This window comes from Schistocerca serialis, chromosome 1 (assembly GCF_023864345.2).
Source record: "Schistocerca serialis cubense isolate TAMUIC-IGC-003099 chromosome 1, iqSchSeri2.2, whole genome shotgun sequence".
Taxonomy (NCBI): domain Eukaryota; kingdom Metazoa; phylum Arthropoda; class Insecta; order Orthoptera; family Acrididae; genus Schistocerca; species Schistocerca serialis.
This window is the reverse complement of record NC_064638.1, coordinates 885,332,811-885,348,552: the sequence shown is the minus strand read 5'-3', so window position 1 is coordinate 885,348,552 and position 15,742 is coordinate 885,332,811. Positions and strand designations below refer to the sequence as shown.

Genomic DNA, 15,742 nt, shown 5'->3' with positions numbered 1-15,742 from the left:
AGGGGGGGGGGGGGGGGATGTGAAACGAGTTGAAATCCTATTTCCATCAATTTTGCGACCACAACTGTTGACGTGTGTGCTGGTGCATTGTTATGACGGAAAAGGACTTTTTTGCAGACCAATCGCCGGTATTTTTATTGCAGCTCGGTTTTCAAACGGTCCAATAATGATGCATAATATGCACCTGTAATAGTTTTACCCTTTTCCAGGTAGTCGATGAGGATTATCCCTTGCGAATCCCAAAAGACAGTCGCCATAACCTTTTCGACTGAAGGAATGGTCTTCATCTTTTTTTGGTGCATATTCTCTCTTGGTAACCCATTGTTTAGAGTTTTCTTTGTATCAGGAGTACAGTTTCATCATCAGTGACGAAACTACGCTTAAAGCCCTGCGGATTCTCCCTGAACAGCTGCAAACCATCCTTGCAACACTTCACACGATTCCATTTTTGGTCAAGCGTGAGCAATCGCAGAACCCATCTTGCAGATAACTTTCTCATGTCCTAATGTTTATGCAAAATATTATGTACCCATTCATTTGAGATGCCCACAGCACTAGCAATCTCATACACCTTAACTCTCCTGTCATCCATCACCATATCATGGATTTTATCAATGATTTCTGGAGTCGTAACCCCCACAGGGAGTCCAGAACGTTCAGCATCACTTGTGCCCATATGATCGCTCCAAAAATTTTGAAATCACTTATAAACTGTTCTAATCGAAGGTGCAGAGTCACCGTAATGTTTATCAAGCTTCTCTTTAGTCTCCTGAGGCATTTTGCATTTCATAAAGTAATGTTTAATCACCACACTAAATTCGTTTTCATCCATTTTTTTACAATCACTCGACTTCCTTGATTCACATGAATGCCAAAAAAAGAAAAAGAAATAGACCAATATGGCTGAAACTTGGTGTGTGTTCTTTCCAAAGATGCTACTAACTAAACATGACCTCGATACGCGCCGGTGGTGCTATCTCTCGGACTTTGCACGGATTTTCAAATGCCCGTCATAAACTGTGTTCCATTTTCAGGTTTTTATGGGGTGTTATGATAACAGACACATCGCCAAGGATTTTTTCAGGACAGCAATTCTCAGGACTGGGTAGGATTCACTATTTTAATTATGACAGAAGAAAATATTTTTTTATTTTTTTTCCAAATACATTTTCCATAAAATTAGAAGGAAGGTCAGTGTTGGCCATAATTTTGATGATTTATTAACAGCAAAATTGATTTTCGATCACATAATGATCATCTTCAGTGCTGGAAGTTAAAAATTTTCACGTAGCAATCAGTGAATAAGAAACAAAAGACCACAAATACACATGAGTATAAACCAACTGTTGGTAAGAATATACCTTTAGCATACAAAGTAAATCTCGTAGGCACTAGTCTCTAGTTATTAGCAATAACAGAAGCTATGAAACGATCAAAATAACTGAAGCCACTGTTTACATTCACCTATACAGCAGATCTCGGTGTGACAGGGGCTAGACACCAGTGCCTACAAGCTTTAATTTGTAACGCTAAAGGTATGTTCTTACCAACAGTTAGTTTATACTCAGGTATATTTGTGGTCTTTTGTTTCTTACTCACTGATTGCTATGTGAAAATTTTTAACTTCCAGCACTGAAGATGATCATTAAGTGATTGAAAATCGATTTTGCTGTCAATAAATCATCAAAATTACGGCCAATGCTGACCTTCCTTCTAATTTTATTTATATTATGGTCGTTGTGCACACAGCACTCTATGGAGTCGCCAATCAATAACATTTTCCATATTGAAACTTCCTGGCAGATTAAAACTGTGTGCCCGACCGAGACTCGAACTCGAGACCTTTGCCTTTCGCGGGCAAGTGCTCTACCAACTGACCTACCGAAGCACGACTCACGCCCGGTACTCACAGCTTTACTTCTGCCAGTACCTTGTCTCCTACCTTCCAAACTTTACAGAAGCTCTCCTGCGAACCTTGCAGAACTAGCACTCCTGAATAGAAAGGATATTGCGGAGACATGGCTTAGCCAGTTGGTAGAGCACTTGCCCGCGAAAGGCAAAGGTCCCGAGTTCGAGTCTCGGTCGGGCACACAGTTTTAATCTGCCAGGAAGTTTCATATCAGCGCACACTCCGCTGCAGAGTGAAAATCTCATTCTGGAAACGTCCCCCAGGCTGTGGCTAAGCCATGTCTCCGCAATATCCTTTCTTTCCGGAGTGCTAGTTCTGCAAGGTTCGCAGGAGAGCTTCTGTAAAGTTTGGAAGGTAGGAGACGAGGTACTGGCAGAAGTAAAGCTGTGAGTACCGGGCGTGAGTCGTGCTTCGGTAGCTCAGTTGGTAGAGCACTTGCCCGCGAAAGGCATAGGTCCCGAGTTCGAGTCTCGGTCGGGCACACAGTTTTAATCTGCCAGGAAATTTCATATCAGCGCACACTCCGCTGCAGAGTGAAAATCTCATTCTGGATTTTCCATATTCTCTACAAATAACAATAGCCTAGTAGACAGAGATGACCCTCCATCAGTCCAGGTGCAAACCAGGAACTAAGTCTCTCCAGTTGGTTTGATTTTGCTTTCCTCCTAAGATATGGGCAAGGAGGGCAAGCTTCTAGCATCATAATGATCAGCACTGAAGCATTCAGGTCTGTCTGAAGAAACTGTTCAAGCCACATAGCCACTCACTGATAACTTTGATCTTTTCACTGTTTCAGATATCTGCAATGACACCACCTCCCCTGAATGATGGCTCTCCCTGTGGGTATCACAAAGCCAAAGCAATGACTTTAAGCCCATTTCCAAGAGTTATCATACCTCCCAAACGGATAGGCAACTACTCCTTGGCATGCACAAGGAGGTAACAGTTCAGGTATCCGCAGTGCAATCCCTACGCAGTCATGATGCTATCAAAGTATGGGTACCTGTTTAGCCCCCACATGACCTGGCTGCTATGCTGGGTACTGGGTAACGTTTCCCACATGGCCCACATGTCTATCAATCATTTTGGAAAGGTGCATGCCTGGCTGTAGGGATTAAATATGAGTTAATTGAAATAGTGCAGTAAAATATTTAACCAAAATGGGAAGAGCCACAATCAATGTCCCATGTACAAGCAATGATGTCAACAGAGGATCTGAGCAACAAACGAAGTCTACGAAAAGATGTCAGAGAGTAAGACTGCAGCACATGAAAGAAAGAAGTATTGTAATGGCTCTGGTCTCTGAGCTCGCCATGTATGTACTCACAAAAAATTGTGAGCCCTTCAGAGGACGGGGGATATGGAGAAAATAATAAGAGTTAAAAGGTGAAATATTAGATGAAATCAAGTGTCAAAAACTATTACAGGCCTAATCAAAGAAGCAATTCTGAATTTCCAGGTTACCAATCTTATATTGAGATTGACAACTTGTTCGAAAGTGTATTTCCAAAATCTTTCCGTTAATAATTCCGACATCTTACACCACAAACATCATGTTTCAGGAAAACTGTGGATTTATTAGTTAGGAATTTCCATTATGCAGACAGATTTTTAGAGTGGTTTTATGGTAAACAGAATAGGCAGAAAAAAAGTGTGTTGTGAACACAATGCCACAATCTGCACAATATACACCTCTGCAAGAAACAATGCATTGTCGCAACTCCAGACATTCAGTTGAAATTAAGAGACTACAATGAATACAAATGTTTGGTATTTTAACCTCCAAAGCTACAAAATCTTCACCATACCCAAAAAGTAACCCAACATACACAGATCAAAAAAAGTTTTGCATCACCCCGGTTCCCAGAACTCCTTAAGACAGATGTTGACTATGGATATTGTATCACAGACACAGTCCCTTCGACTGTTCAGAGATATCACTAAACCCGCCCAAAGATGTAAACAACCACGCATGAGCAGCTCCTATTAGACGGAGGGGGTCTGACAGCCAATCAGTTCCAGTCATTCCACCAGAAAGGAGGTACACGGCTCATGTTGTCTCTGGTTCAACCATGCCTAGACAGTCAATACCGCGGTTCGATCACATCCGCTTTGTTGCTTTGTGCCAGGAAGGGCTCTCAGCAAGGAAAGTGTCCAAGTGTCTCAGAGTGAACTAAAGCAATGTTGTTGGGACATGGAGGAAATACAAAGAGGCAGGAACTGTCGATGACATGCCTCGCTCAGGCCGCCCAGGGTCTACTACTACTACTACTACTACTACTACTACTACTACTGCAGTGGACAACCGCTATCTACGGATTAAGGCTCGGACTAACACCACCACTAGGTTTGCAACCACAACACCATGCAGCGTGGTACAGATGGGCCCAACAACATGCCAAATGGACCGCTCAGGATTGGCTTCACATTCTCTTCAACGATGAGTGTTGCATATGCCTTCAAACAAACAATCGTCGGAGACGTGTTTGGAGGCAATACAGTCAGGCTGAAAGCCTTAGGCACACTGTCCAGCGAGTGCAGAAAGGTGGAGTTCCCCTGCTGTTTTGGGGTGGAATTATGTGGGGCTGATGTACGCCGCTGGTGGTCATGGAAGGCGCCATAATGGCTGTATGATACGTGAATGCTATCCTCCGACTCATAGAGCAACCATATTCGCAGCATATTGGCGAGGTATTCCTCTTCATGGACGACAATTCGTGCCCCCATCATGCACATCTTGTGAATGACTTCCTTTGGGATAGCGACATCGCTTGACTAGAGTAGCCAGCATGTTCTCCAGACATGAACCCTATTGAACATGCCTGGGTTAGACTGAAAAGGGCAGTTTATGGACGACGTGGCCCACCAACCACTCAGAGGGATATACAGCAAATCGCTGTTGAGGAGTGGGACAATCTGGACCAACAGTGCCTTGATGAACTTGTGGATAGCATGCCACTTTAAATACAGGCATGCATCAATGCAAGAGGACATGCTACTAGGTATTAGAGGCATCGGTGTGTACAGCACTCTGGACCATCACCTCTGAAGGTCTTGCTGTATGGTGGTACAACATGCAATGTGTAATTTTCATGAGCAATAAAAAGGGCAGAAATGATGTTTATGTTGATCTCTATTCCAATTTTCTCTACAGGTACCAGAACTGAGGTGGCAAAAACTTTTTTTATGTATGTACATATACACAATGAAAACCCGCACTCACACTTTTCAAGGGCTTCAAAAAAAAAAAAAAAAAAAGGGTGTAAAATACGGGAAAATTTAAAATGTCGGAAATAATGTTTTAAGCTGTAAAAGTTATGTATAGGATACCCTTTGGATTTTCACACTTTATGTATGTGCACCTACTATGCATTAAAATACTTACGTCAGGGACTCGTTTATTATCTAATAAAAACTACTAATATAATGGGAGCTGATAATTGGGAAGCAGAAACGTTTGACTCAATTTCATACGTCATTATCATTTTTTTGGAACGCCTGCAGCTGTCATTTATTATTCAAATAATAAAACACTGCACCAGTTACATATTTTTTCATGCTTAGCACAGTGCATTTCGAGAATTTTTTTTCGGTATCAAGTGCAAATATTTACATAAGTATTTCGTGAGGTGTTTGCATACGTGTTGTTCTGTGTCTCATGAACTGCAGTCATCTTTTTGAGGTTATCCGGTACTGTGCTTCCTCGGTTATCTAGAAAACCACACACACGCAAACTTCACATTTTTTTGTGTAACATCACAAAAAATATGTATGTAAATATTGCACTTAACAAGAAGAATAAATCCTTGAAACACGCTTTGCTAAGCACGAGAATGTACATAATTCGCACTGTGTTTAAACCAAAAACATTTGAGCAACATAAATCGAATGAAGGTGTAAACTAGTGCTACAAGCGACCAAAACATGAAACACACTAAATACGGTTCGACAGAGGTGGGACGACGATTACAACAATCACAAAACTGTGCATGTGCTGTAGAGACAGTTTGTAAATGGTTGTGATTGGTCATATCACCTTTATCGTATGAGCCTAGTTACTCGTACCAGCAACCACGCAGAGTAGTTTGGCAGCGGCAGGAGATACAGCATGAATTGTTCCAACGTTTACACTTTTACCGATTTAAATCCACTAAGTAGAGCACCCTGGTGTCAAGAAACTAAACCACATAATGTTTGTAAACACTATTTGATGGCCAACATGATGCCAGCGTCATTTTATGCCAGGTTTTCTTTTTTTTTCATAAAGTGTATGTCACAGGAAAATTATAAATATTTTGATGCAAAATTGGGTGCGAATTAACATTGTGGACATAGGAAATTTGATGGAAGTCATAAAAAATGTCAAACGGTGGAAAAACGTTAATTCTGGGAACGTAAAAGCAGGGTTATACTGTACCTCCATGCTTCCTCTCGCTACACATGTATGTGCGAACACGAACACACATACACTCTTTTACAGCTTTACATTTTGACTGTTGGTGTCTTCCACCTTAATTGTGCTCATGCAAGTGAGTGTGTGTGTGTGTGTGTGTGTGTGTGTGTGTGTGTGTGTGTGTGTGTTTTTGCAGATTTATATATTTGGAGAACACTTGATAATAGATTAAAGTTTATTGGAAGGAAAATAAAGCTGTGTGGCAGAGTCATTAAAATGCCTTACTGGCCAGATGATTTGGATGAAAAGTGGAAATAGGTACAGTTAGTTGATGAACTGACTAGTAAACAGAATATGCGTAAACTATATAGCAAGTCAAACAAACACTTACCACAAATTTCCTTGCAAGGAGATCCTTACAGTACGCTATCCCCTGTGGATGCATGGAGGCTGATATGTGATTGCTCCCAGCTTCTACTACCTGTCCACTTAAGAGAGCACTCAATTTCCTCAGCTTGTCTTCCATATGTGCTGCACTGATTGGAGAAATAGCATTTACAGGAACGTTCACAGCTTTCTGAAATAATTCCATTACATTTTAATACAGCTCACACACATCACTGTGATGGAACTATGTATACTGTCTACTAAGTAACTGTACAGAATACAAAACAACAATAGAGATAGAACATAGCTTTTAAAAGACAATGCAACAAAAGGAATAGATAGAAGTTAACACAGTAATTGTGTCAGACAAGTAAAATTTGTGAGTGTCTGACTTTGGCCTGAAGCCCAATATCTATCAGTTACTTAACCCTTCAATTTTCTTATATCTTAATTTTAATTCCTTTTCTTTAAAAGAGTTCAAGTTACATTTACAAGTGTTTTTTCCTCATCTCTATGAACTTACATATGTATCGCAATGACAGGATTGCTGTGAATCTCTGAAGGGGCTGAGAAAAGAAACAAAGATTTTAGAGGAATGGAAGCACAGCCGAAAGTGGTTTTCTAACTGTCTCATCAGTAACACTGATGACGGTGACCCAAAATAATGTTACATCTGACAGTAATCAGAATGGTGTATATCTGTGTCCACCACTGCATATGTTTTTAACAACCTGATATTTATTCAAGTTACATTACAGACATGACATTCCCTACTCAGATTTAGAAAGCCTGGAGGATAGATCACTGTGGAGGGCCTAAACAAACTGCCCTATCTGGAACATATTAATACTTGTTTTCAGTTTTATATAGATAACTGAACCAATATATTCACATATAGAATCCACAACTCAGTGCACCAGGGCTGTCAACAACAACTAACACTTAACACTGAAAGCACTTTTATTGAGTATACAAAGTTAGCAGGGACAGCTCTAGTATATAACATGTTAACCAGTGATAAGTAAAGTCTTTGTGGTGCAGAAAGATTAAAAAGATTGTATATTAAAATCGCTATGTTTTAGACTGTGATTTCAATTAAGGTGGATTGCTTTAGACCAGGGCTTCCCAACGTGTGGTCCGCAGAACCCTTAGGGGTCCGCCGGCTCTTTCTAGGGGGTCTGCGGCCACCTTTCACCAAATTGTGTAAAATAATCAGTAAAATTATTGAATAAAAATGTGAAAATCAAAGTCATTACTTTCTTTTCGTGTGAAAAACATGTGTACTTTTACTTCAGGTCGTATTCCCAAGCAGCCTTTGCGGTTCCTAACTGAGAATGCATGCACAGTTTAGTGCCAGAGAATGTGAATTCTCTGATCAATTGTTTCCCAACAATATGAGGGGTCGTTTGTGCGCCGGCTCACAGCGCTAGATGTGCTGAAACCTTTTACGCTTGCGCGGAGCGAGCTTTGTCGACCAATCAAAGCATTCGCTGGCACGTATGTGGCCCCAGGCATTATTAAATGTTAAACTTGCTTTGTCAGTGCACTACCTATTTCATAAGTCGATTTTTGACCAGTTTATTACTTCTAACATGGATCGGTGACTGAAGTCAGGATCACTGAAGAAGGGCGCAGTTTCTCCATCGCCTTCACAACAAGGGAAGTTTACAGTTGAAATGAATGAGGAGGGAGGACGACCAAAGGAAGAACAATCATAAGAAGCTCCACAGCCGGATTTAATATGTGAAAACGCTGCAAGTACTCCATTGGTTGCAATATCCTGTGGAACAACCAAGAAGCGTAAGTACAATGAAAGCTATTTAGAAACGGGCTTAATGGAGACAAAAGAGGGTAAAGCTCAGTGTGTGATTTGTGCACAGTCCTTCCGAACAGTTCAGTGGTTCCTGTTAAATTGCGCCATCATTTTGAAGGTACTCACCCGGATTCCAGGCTAAAGACATCAATTTTTTCAAAAGGAAGAGTGCTGAACTAGCTGCTTCTCAGCATTGCATGAAAACCCATGCAAAAACAATTAATGAAAATTCATTAAAAGTTTCTTCTTGCTTGCTTAGTTATTGAGTGGCAAAACAGGCAAAGCTCATACCAATGCAGAAAATCTCAAAGCCATGTGTTAATGATATTGTTTCTTACATGGTAGACGAAAAGGCAGTAAGGCTTGTATCTTCGGTGCCATTATCAAATAATACTGTCAAGAGACGCATTGTTGACATGTCAAATGATGTGAAAGACACCCTTGTTTCTCGCATCCAACACAATTCATTTTCTCTGCAGACAGATGAATCCACTGATGTTGCAGGATTAGCGATTTTACTGGCTTTTGCCTGTTATGAAAATTCTGGATGTTTTGAGAAGGACCTCTTATTGTGCAGACCACTACCTGCCAACATAACAGGTGCTGAAATATTCTGTCTATTGGATGATTTTTTAAGGACTAACAAAGTTTCATGGACTACTTGCACAGATGGTGCAAAAGCTATGATGGGTCCTACAGTCGGAACAATAACGAAAATAAAAGAAAACGCCAAGAATTTCAGGAGTAGTCATTGTGCTCTCCACAGATACATTTTAGCTACGAAACAAATGCCTGTTTAGTTCAAAAAAGTTTCAGACGAATCCATTCAAATCATTAACTACATAAAATCAAGGGCGTTGAAGTCAAGACTTTTCACAATACTGTGTGACCATATGGGAAGCCTTCATCATTCCCTGCTTCTCCACACAGAAGTGAGGAGGCTATCACGTGGGAATGCACTCTCTCTGTTGTATGAATTAAGATTGGAAGTCTTAGCTTTCCTTTTGGAGCATAACACCAAATTAGCAGACCTTATTAATGACGAAAATTGGCAATGTATACTTGCCTATTTGTCAGATATTTTCTCCAAAATGAACGAAATGAATATTTCACTCCAAGGGCAAAGTGAAACAAAGGTCACTAATATCGACAAAGTTCGAGCATTCAAGAGGAAAATCAATTTTTGGGCAGAGTGTGTCCAGGAGGGGGAGGTCGAATATTTTCCTCTTCTCAAGAAGTTTTTGAAAAACAAAACATTGGCGCTTGGAAAGAACTTGTTTCATCAAATCCTGGAACATCTCTGAAGCTTGATGTCATTGTTGGAGCACTATTTCCCCAACAGCTGAAAATGAGAAGCTGCAGAAATACGAATGGGTGGTCAACCCATTCACTGTATCCAAAAAGCCAAGCATTCTATCATCAAATGAATATGAGTTGTTGATAGAAATTGCCACAGACCCTACCTTGAAATCAACTTTTGACATTGACGGTTACTCACACTTTTGGATCCGTCTGATAGCAAGAAATACTATCCCCTTGTTGAAAAGGCAAAACGTGTACTTCTTCCGTTTGCCACAACATACATGTATGAATCTGGATTCTCGAGCTATGCTGCCCGCAAAACTACGTACCAAAGCTGTCTAGATGCGGAACCAGACATCCATCTCCAGTTGTCAAGAACTGAACCCAACTTTTCCAAATTGTGTCAGCAAAAACACCCTCAACCATCACATTAGGATTCCATTATTATTGCTGCAGACTTATCTATAGTAAAGAAGGAAGCATTTTTCTTCGTAGATGCTCAGTGAACGTACCTGAACTATAACTCTGTAGGAATTTTGTTTCTGTCTTCTATCGTTTACAAAATAATTATTAACTGAATTCTGTTTGCATTGATATTTTTGTCACGAAAATTAAAATGATCTCTAAAGATAATTTCTTTTCTTTATAATATATTCCGTCCTCTCAGTTAAAAATATGGCCTGCCTATACTTCAATTACAATTACTAGCTATTACTCTGACACGATATTGTGGCAGCTGGCTGCGAGTGTAAACAAAGGAAGACTTTTCATGTGCCACCTTTTAAAAGGTAAACTTCCTCTGCTGGAATTGTTTCCTTTGAGAAAAAAGTCTTATGTTCTGTGAAATGCTTTGTCTTCTTATATAGAAATAAGAGAGTCTGTTTGTTTATTTTCCTAATTTGTATACAGTCGAGGCTGACTGCCACGATATAGTGCCCAAGTAATAGTTGCAGTTGTCAACTGTGGCTAAATTGTTGCCACGCCACCTGCCAGTTGCCAGCTACCGACTGACAGTACACTGTTGCAACGGCGCCTGCTAGCTGCCGGCTATGGACTGACAGCTGCCGTTCAGTAGATACGCAAAGACGTAAAAATAACTAGACTTTCCAAGCTGTTTACATGGGCACGAAAATCTATTGTGGAACTGGAAAACAGCTTTATAAAAGCAGATTTGCAGAATCGATTTTGAAGCGTTTACTTGACCAACCAAAAGCGGAACTGGGACATCGGCTTACAAAATCCGGTTTGGAAACGCATGTAAACTGGGTGAATGTATTCCCACACATTGCACAACAGATGTCACAATAGTCCTTTAAAGGCAATTCCTTGGCCTCTTTTCTTTCATGATGTGTTTTTATCCTGAATCATGGCTCTGCCTCTTTTCTTCACAGCCGCGCAGAATGGCCGCGCAGTCTGGGCTGCCATGTCGTCGTGGATTGCGCGGCCGCTCCCGCCGGAGGTTCGAGTCCTCCCTCCGGGGTGTGTGTGTGTGTGTGTGTGTGTGTGTGTGTGTGTGTGTGTGTGTGTGTGTGTGTGTGTTGTCCTTAGCAGTAGTTAAACTTAGGTTAATAGTGTGTAAGACTAGGGACTGATGACCTCAGCAGTTAAGTCCCATAGACTTTACATACATTTGAACATTTTTCTTCAGATTTCACGATAAACCACACACACACACACACACACACACACACACACACCTGTTACGAAATATGCATTCTCCTTGCACAACAGTAGTCAAACAGCGGAAGTGAACAGACCACAAGCAGCAGCTTGTCAACAGCTAACAGTTTGGACGTGACGTTGATTGCTCTTGGAGGAAGGCAGCTCCAATGTGTGAAATGTCTATTACCAAGTAAATTTAATCAGGCTATGGTGTGTTAAACAAAGGGAATAATTCCATTAGTAAGTGCCTGGATACAGTGGGAATTCAAATTGGATCGTTAATTTCAAGTTGTTTTCATTCATTTCTAAACCAAAGACTATTAATTTTTCGGGGGGAGGGGGTCATTGGGAACATGGCACTTGCATTAAGAAGCTTTCAGTTCCCATGGGCCGGCCACAGTGGCCGAGCGGTTCTAGGCACTTCAGTCCGGAACCACGCGACTTCTATGGTCGAATCCTGCCTCGGGTATGGATGTGTGTGATGTCCTTAGGTTAGTTAGGTTTAAGTAGTTCTAAGTTCTAGGGAACAGATGACCTCAGAAGTTAAGTCCCATAGTGTTCAGGGCCATTTTTGAGTTCCCATGGGTTTCACTCTGAAATTTAAAGTTACTGTGCTCTTGACTGACTAAGGGTCCACCAGCTGAAAAAGTTGGGAAGCCCTGCTTTAGTCTGTACAAATTTTTATGAAACTGTGCAATATCCAAATGCTTTTAACTAGGCTGCCAATATGTAACATGTTTTTAGCTTAGTTAATTCTTGAAAATGTGATATAATCTTGGCAGTTTTGTACTACATGAATGAAATACCAAAGCTTTATATTGTGATTCCATGGAAACTCAATTGTTGTATGTAAAACATATATTATGAGGCAATCACACTGTATCCAAACACACAAGAATAATATGCTTTGAAGGGCTGTTTTACACTTGACATTGTACACGTTTCCTCTTATTTTATCAGTATTCTTTTACATCATCCATAACATAGATGTTTTAAGTTAAGTACCTCCGAGATACTATCAGTTAGCTACATGACTTTGGATATGTTAACCTGTAAACAATATCACTGTACTCATAATGAAAAGAAGCAACAGCTGATTTAGTTGTAAGTTTGTAGTACAGAATCAGCCCGTCAGTATAGTTAACATTATAATGGACTGCTGAGTGTTTCACTAGGGACTGATCAAAAACCTGTAACATTATGTATCAGTATGACACATACTCAAGGTAATGGTCTGCCATATAAATTGGGTTGGAACTTACTGATTGCCCAAGCAACTGCTAGTCTATCTTATTTAATCAGAGAGTAGTTCTTCTCAGACTTGGAGAGTACTCTGGAGGTGTAACAACCAAACATGAATACAATATATTTTAATGTCATTATGCAGAATTATTTTTAACTATTTCATTCAGATGCTGCAGCTAAGAACAATTATGTATTTGAAGCCAAGGAGTCTTCCTTGAACTCTGTCTAGTATTGACCTACGAGTATTTGTTATACAGAATAGTTCACTGCAATGTTTTGCTTTGTAATGTTTCTTATGCATTTTTATGTATATCTTTGTGTCTTGGACATGGTCAATAGAACAAAACTACTTGTCTGTAAATAATTATTATAATTTTATTGCAACAGCTTCAGTGATTCTGTAATGCTATTCTTTAAATATAATCCATTTATTGACTTATGGAACCTCTCCAGGAGTCTGGTGAAATGGAGCACCTGCTGGAGGAATTGCTACAGCTGTCCTGAGGGTAATAGAGACACATACTTTCATCACTGATGTTCCCTACAGTGGCTTATATAATGTCTGACAGATTGGCAGAGATGTGGTCAATCTGCATTCTGATTTTATCAAGGGTCTTCGCAAATTCCAAATGTCCTGAAGCTTGGATCTGACACATCAGAGTGTCTTGAACATACTTCAACAGGGCTAGTTGTAAATGGGCTGTAATGATGTGCAGCCATTTATAACGCCTTGCATTTTCATTCCTTTTATATAATGTTCATCTGCTAACCTGAATTCTCCTTTAACGGCTTCTTCTTTCCTCTAAGGTTTCCATGCACTTCAGTAATACTGGTTTCTCCCTTCGTTCAGCCGCAATATCCGTTAGTATCATGTGTTTGAAGGTGGCAGGAGCATTGCACAGACAAAACAGCATAACTTTGCACTCGTAGAAGTTACAACGTTATATGAAAAAAGTCTTTTACTGATCAGTTTCATCAACATCGATCTCCCAGATACCAGTCCACATATTCACAATGAAGAAATATTTTGGTCCCTTCTCAGAGTCCAACGTTTCATCAATTCATGACAATGGGTTCACATCCTTTTCACTGATTTTCTTCAGCCACTGGCAAACAACGTAGAAATTTCATGTTCCATTTTTCTCCTTTGGAAAGGCCACAGACACTGACTGCTGAAAGTCATCGTCTGACATCATCATCTTCCTTCTGAAATATCCATCGTCCAGCTAGTACACCATGTATCACTACTGGGGGAATGATCAACACTGTTCATATGTATGTGTTAGCCAATCTTCCTTGTTGCTGGTCCAGACTTGAAGGCACCCAAGAATTTACATATAGCACTCATCAACATTTTTCCTCAGTCATGCTGGGACTTATAGGTAGATGGATAGTAGATTCCTCCGGTGCATAGCTGGTAATGCTAGCATAGCAAGATTCTCCATTGAAGGCACTCAGCTGCCCTTCCAGCATTGGTTATCTGCAGTATTCATATATCCTTACAAAAGAGTTGCAAGTGTTCTTGACAACTGGTGACAGATCTCTCATTGCCCATATTAAGATAATATGATATTTGCTGGCCTATCTCTTTTTCTGAAAGAGTTCTCTTCGCACTCTACTACAGTTTCGAAGATTAACTGAGCATCAGACTGTTTATTAGAACTTGTTGATAACAGTGGGATAAGTGCACCTTCAATGGCAGATAGCTTTAGATAGCAACTTGTTGCATTAACTACCTCAATTAGTATCTTAAATCTTTCATAGTCACTGGCTGCTAGTGATGCTTGCAAATGCCCCATCCGACGATAACATTAAGGCTGCATTCTGATAAAATGACAACATTTTATGCCAAATTCAAAAGGTTGTTTTCTGTTGTTAGCAGTGATAGTCCGATCCATAAATGATGGCAGTTCACACAGGTCAAGACAAGTATGGGGATACCATTGCTGCCGGTTCCAAACAACTGTTTTGGTACGCACATGCATGTGCTTTGCGCCTGATGAAAGTGTATTTACTGCAAATTACGTCTCTTGCTTGCTTGTGTAGAATCTGTCACTCACCACCACCATCAGCCATGGCAACTTGCAACAAATGGAATAAAAATTCACTACATAACTCGCTACGATCACTTATAATGCTCACATATCATACAACATTCACACTGCTTAGAACATTACTGAACGTTCACTGGTTGTTGGAGAACACTTGATGTAGGTGCGCAGAACTTTCCTAAACTTGACCGCCATGGTTCGTGGCTCCAATTATAGTCCCACGAAACAGGTTCCTAGTAGGTAGTTGTGTTTTCCATTTAAAACCTTTCAATGGAATGGCCACTGAATCTCAGAACATAATCTTTTCAGTTGGTGACAATAAGCATCTGATATCATAGAAAATGACACATCTGTACCAATTAGTGCTTGACAGAGCCCTGCAAGTGAGTGGCCTATCCAAATGGTCCACATGTGCCTGCAGAGTGAGTGTGTGTAACAAATAAAAATATTTAGCTGAGCATTATTCATTTATCCATCTTCTGTTAATAAAAGGAGTTACGAATAATAAACAAATTTGATACCCAATGACAGTTATTGCTTCAATTTTTTAATTCATAAGCTTTGGTACATTTGTTTTATACATGACAGTGTCCGCCCCCGGCAGCTGACTAGTCAGTGCGACAGAATGTCAATCCTAAGGGCCCGGGTTCAATTCCCGGCTGGGTCGGAGATTTTCTCCACTCAGGGACTGGTTGTTGTGTTGTCCTAATCATCATCATCTCACCCCCATTGATGCGCAAGTCGCCAAAATGGCGTCAAATCGAAAGACTTACACCCGGCGAACGGTCTACTTGACGGCAGGCCCTAGTCACACAATATTTACATTTATACATGACAGTTTTCTGAACAACTCTTTCTTCAAACATCTCATCACAAAGTTTATTTGATTTTCAAAGATTTACCACTGTGACAAATTAAATACCACACATTCTTCATCTTCAAAGAGAAAATCTATGTGGTTATATCTCCTGAAATCATCA

At 40.3% G+C, this 15,742-nt stretch overlaps 1 protein-coding gene across 1 annotated transcript in view; it reads right to left on the bottom strand.

Annotated features, from left to right (window-relative positions):
- The window catches only part of LOC126411125 (mRNA export factor Gle1), a 125,016-nt gene that overhangs the window by 44,825 nt on the left and 64,449 nt on the right, over window positions 1-15,742 (bottom strand). The window contains exon 8 of the mRNA XM_050081340.1: window positions 6,694-6,879. Within this exon, the coding sequence (XP_049937297.1) occupies window positions 6,694-6,879 (186 nt within the window). The remainder of the gene's footprint in view (window positions 1-6,693; window positions 6,880-15,742) is intronic.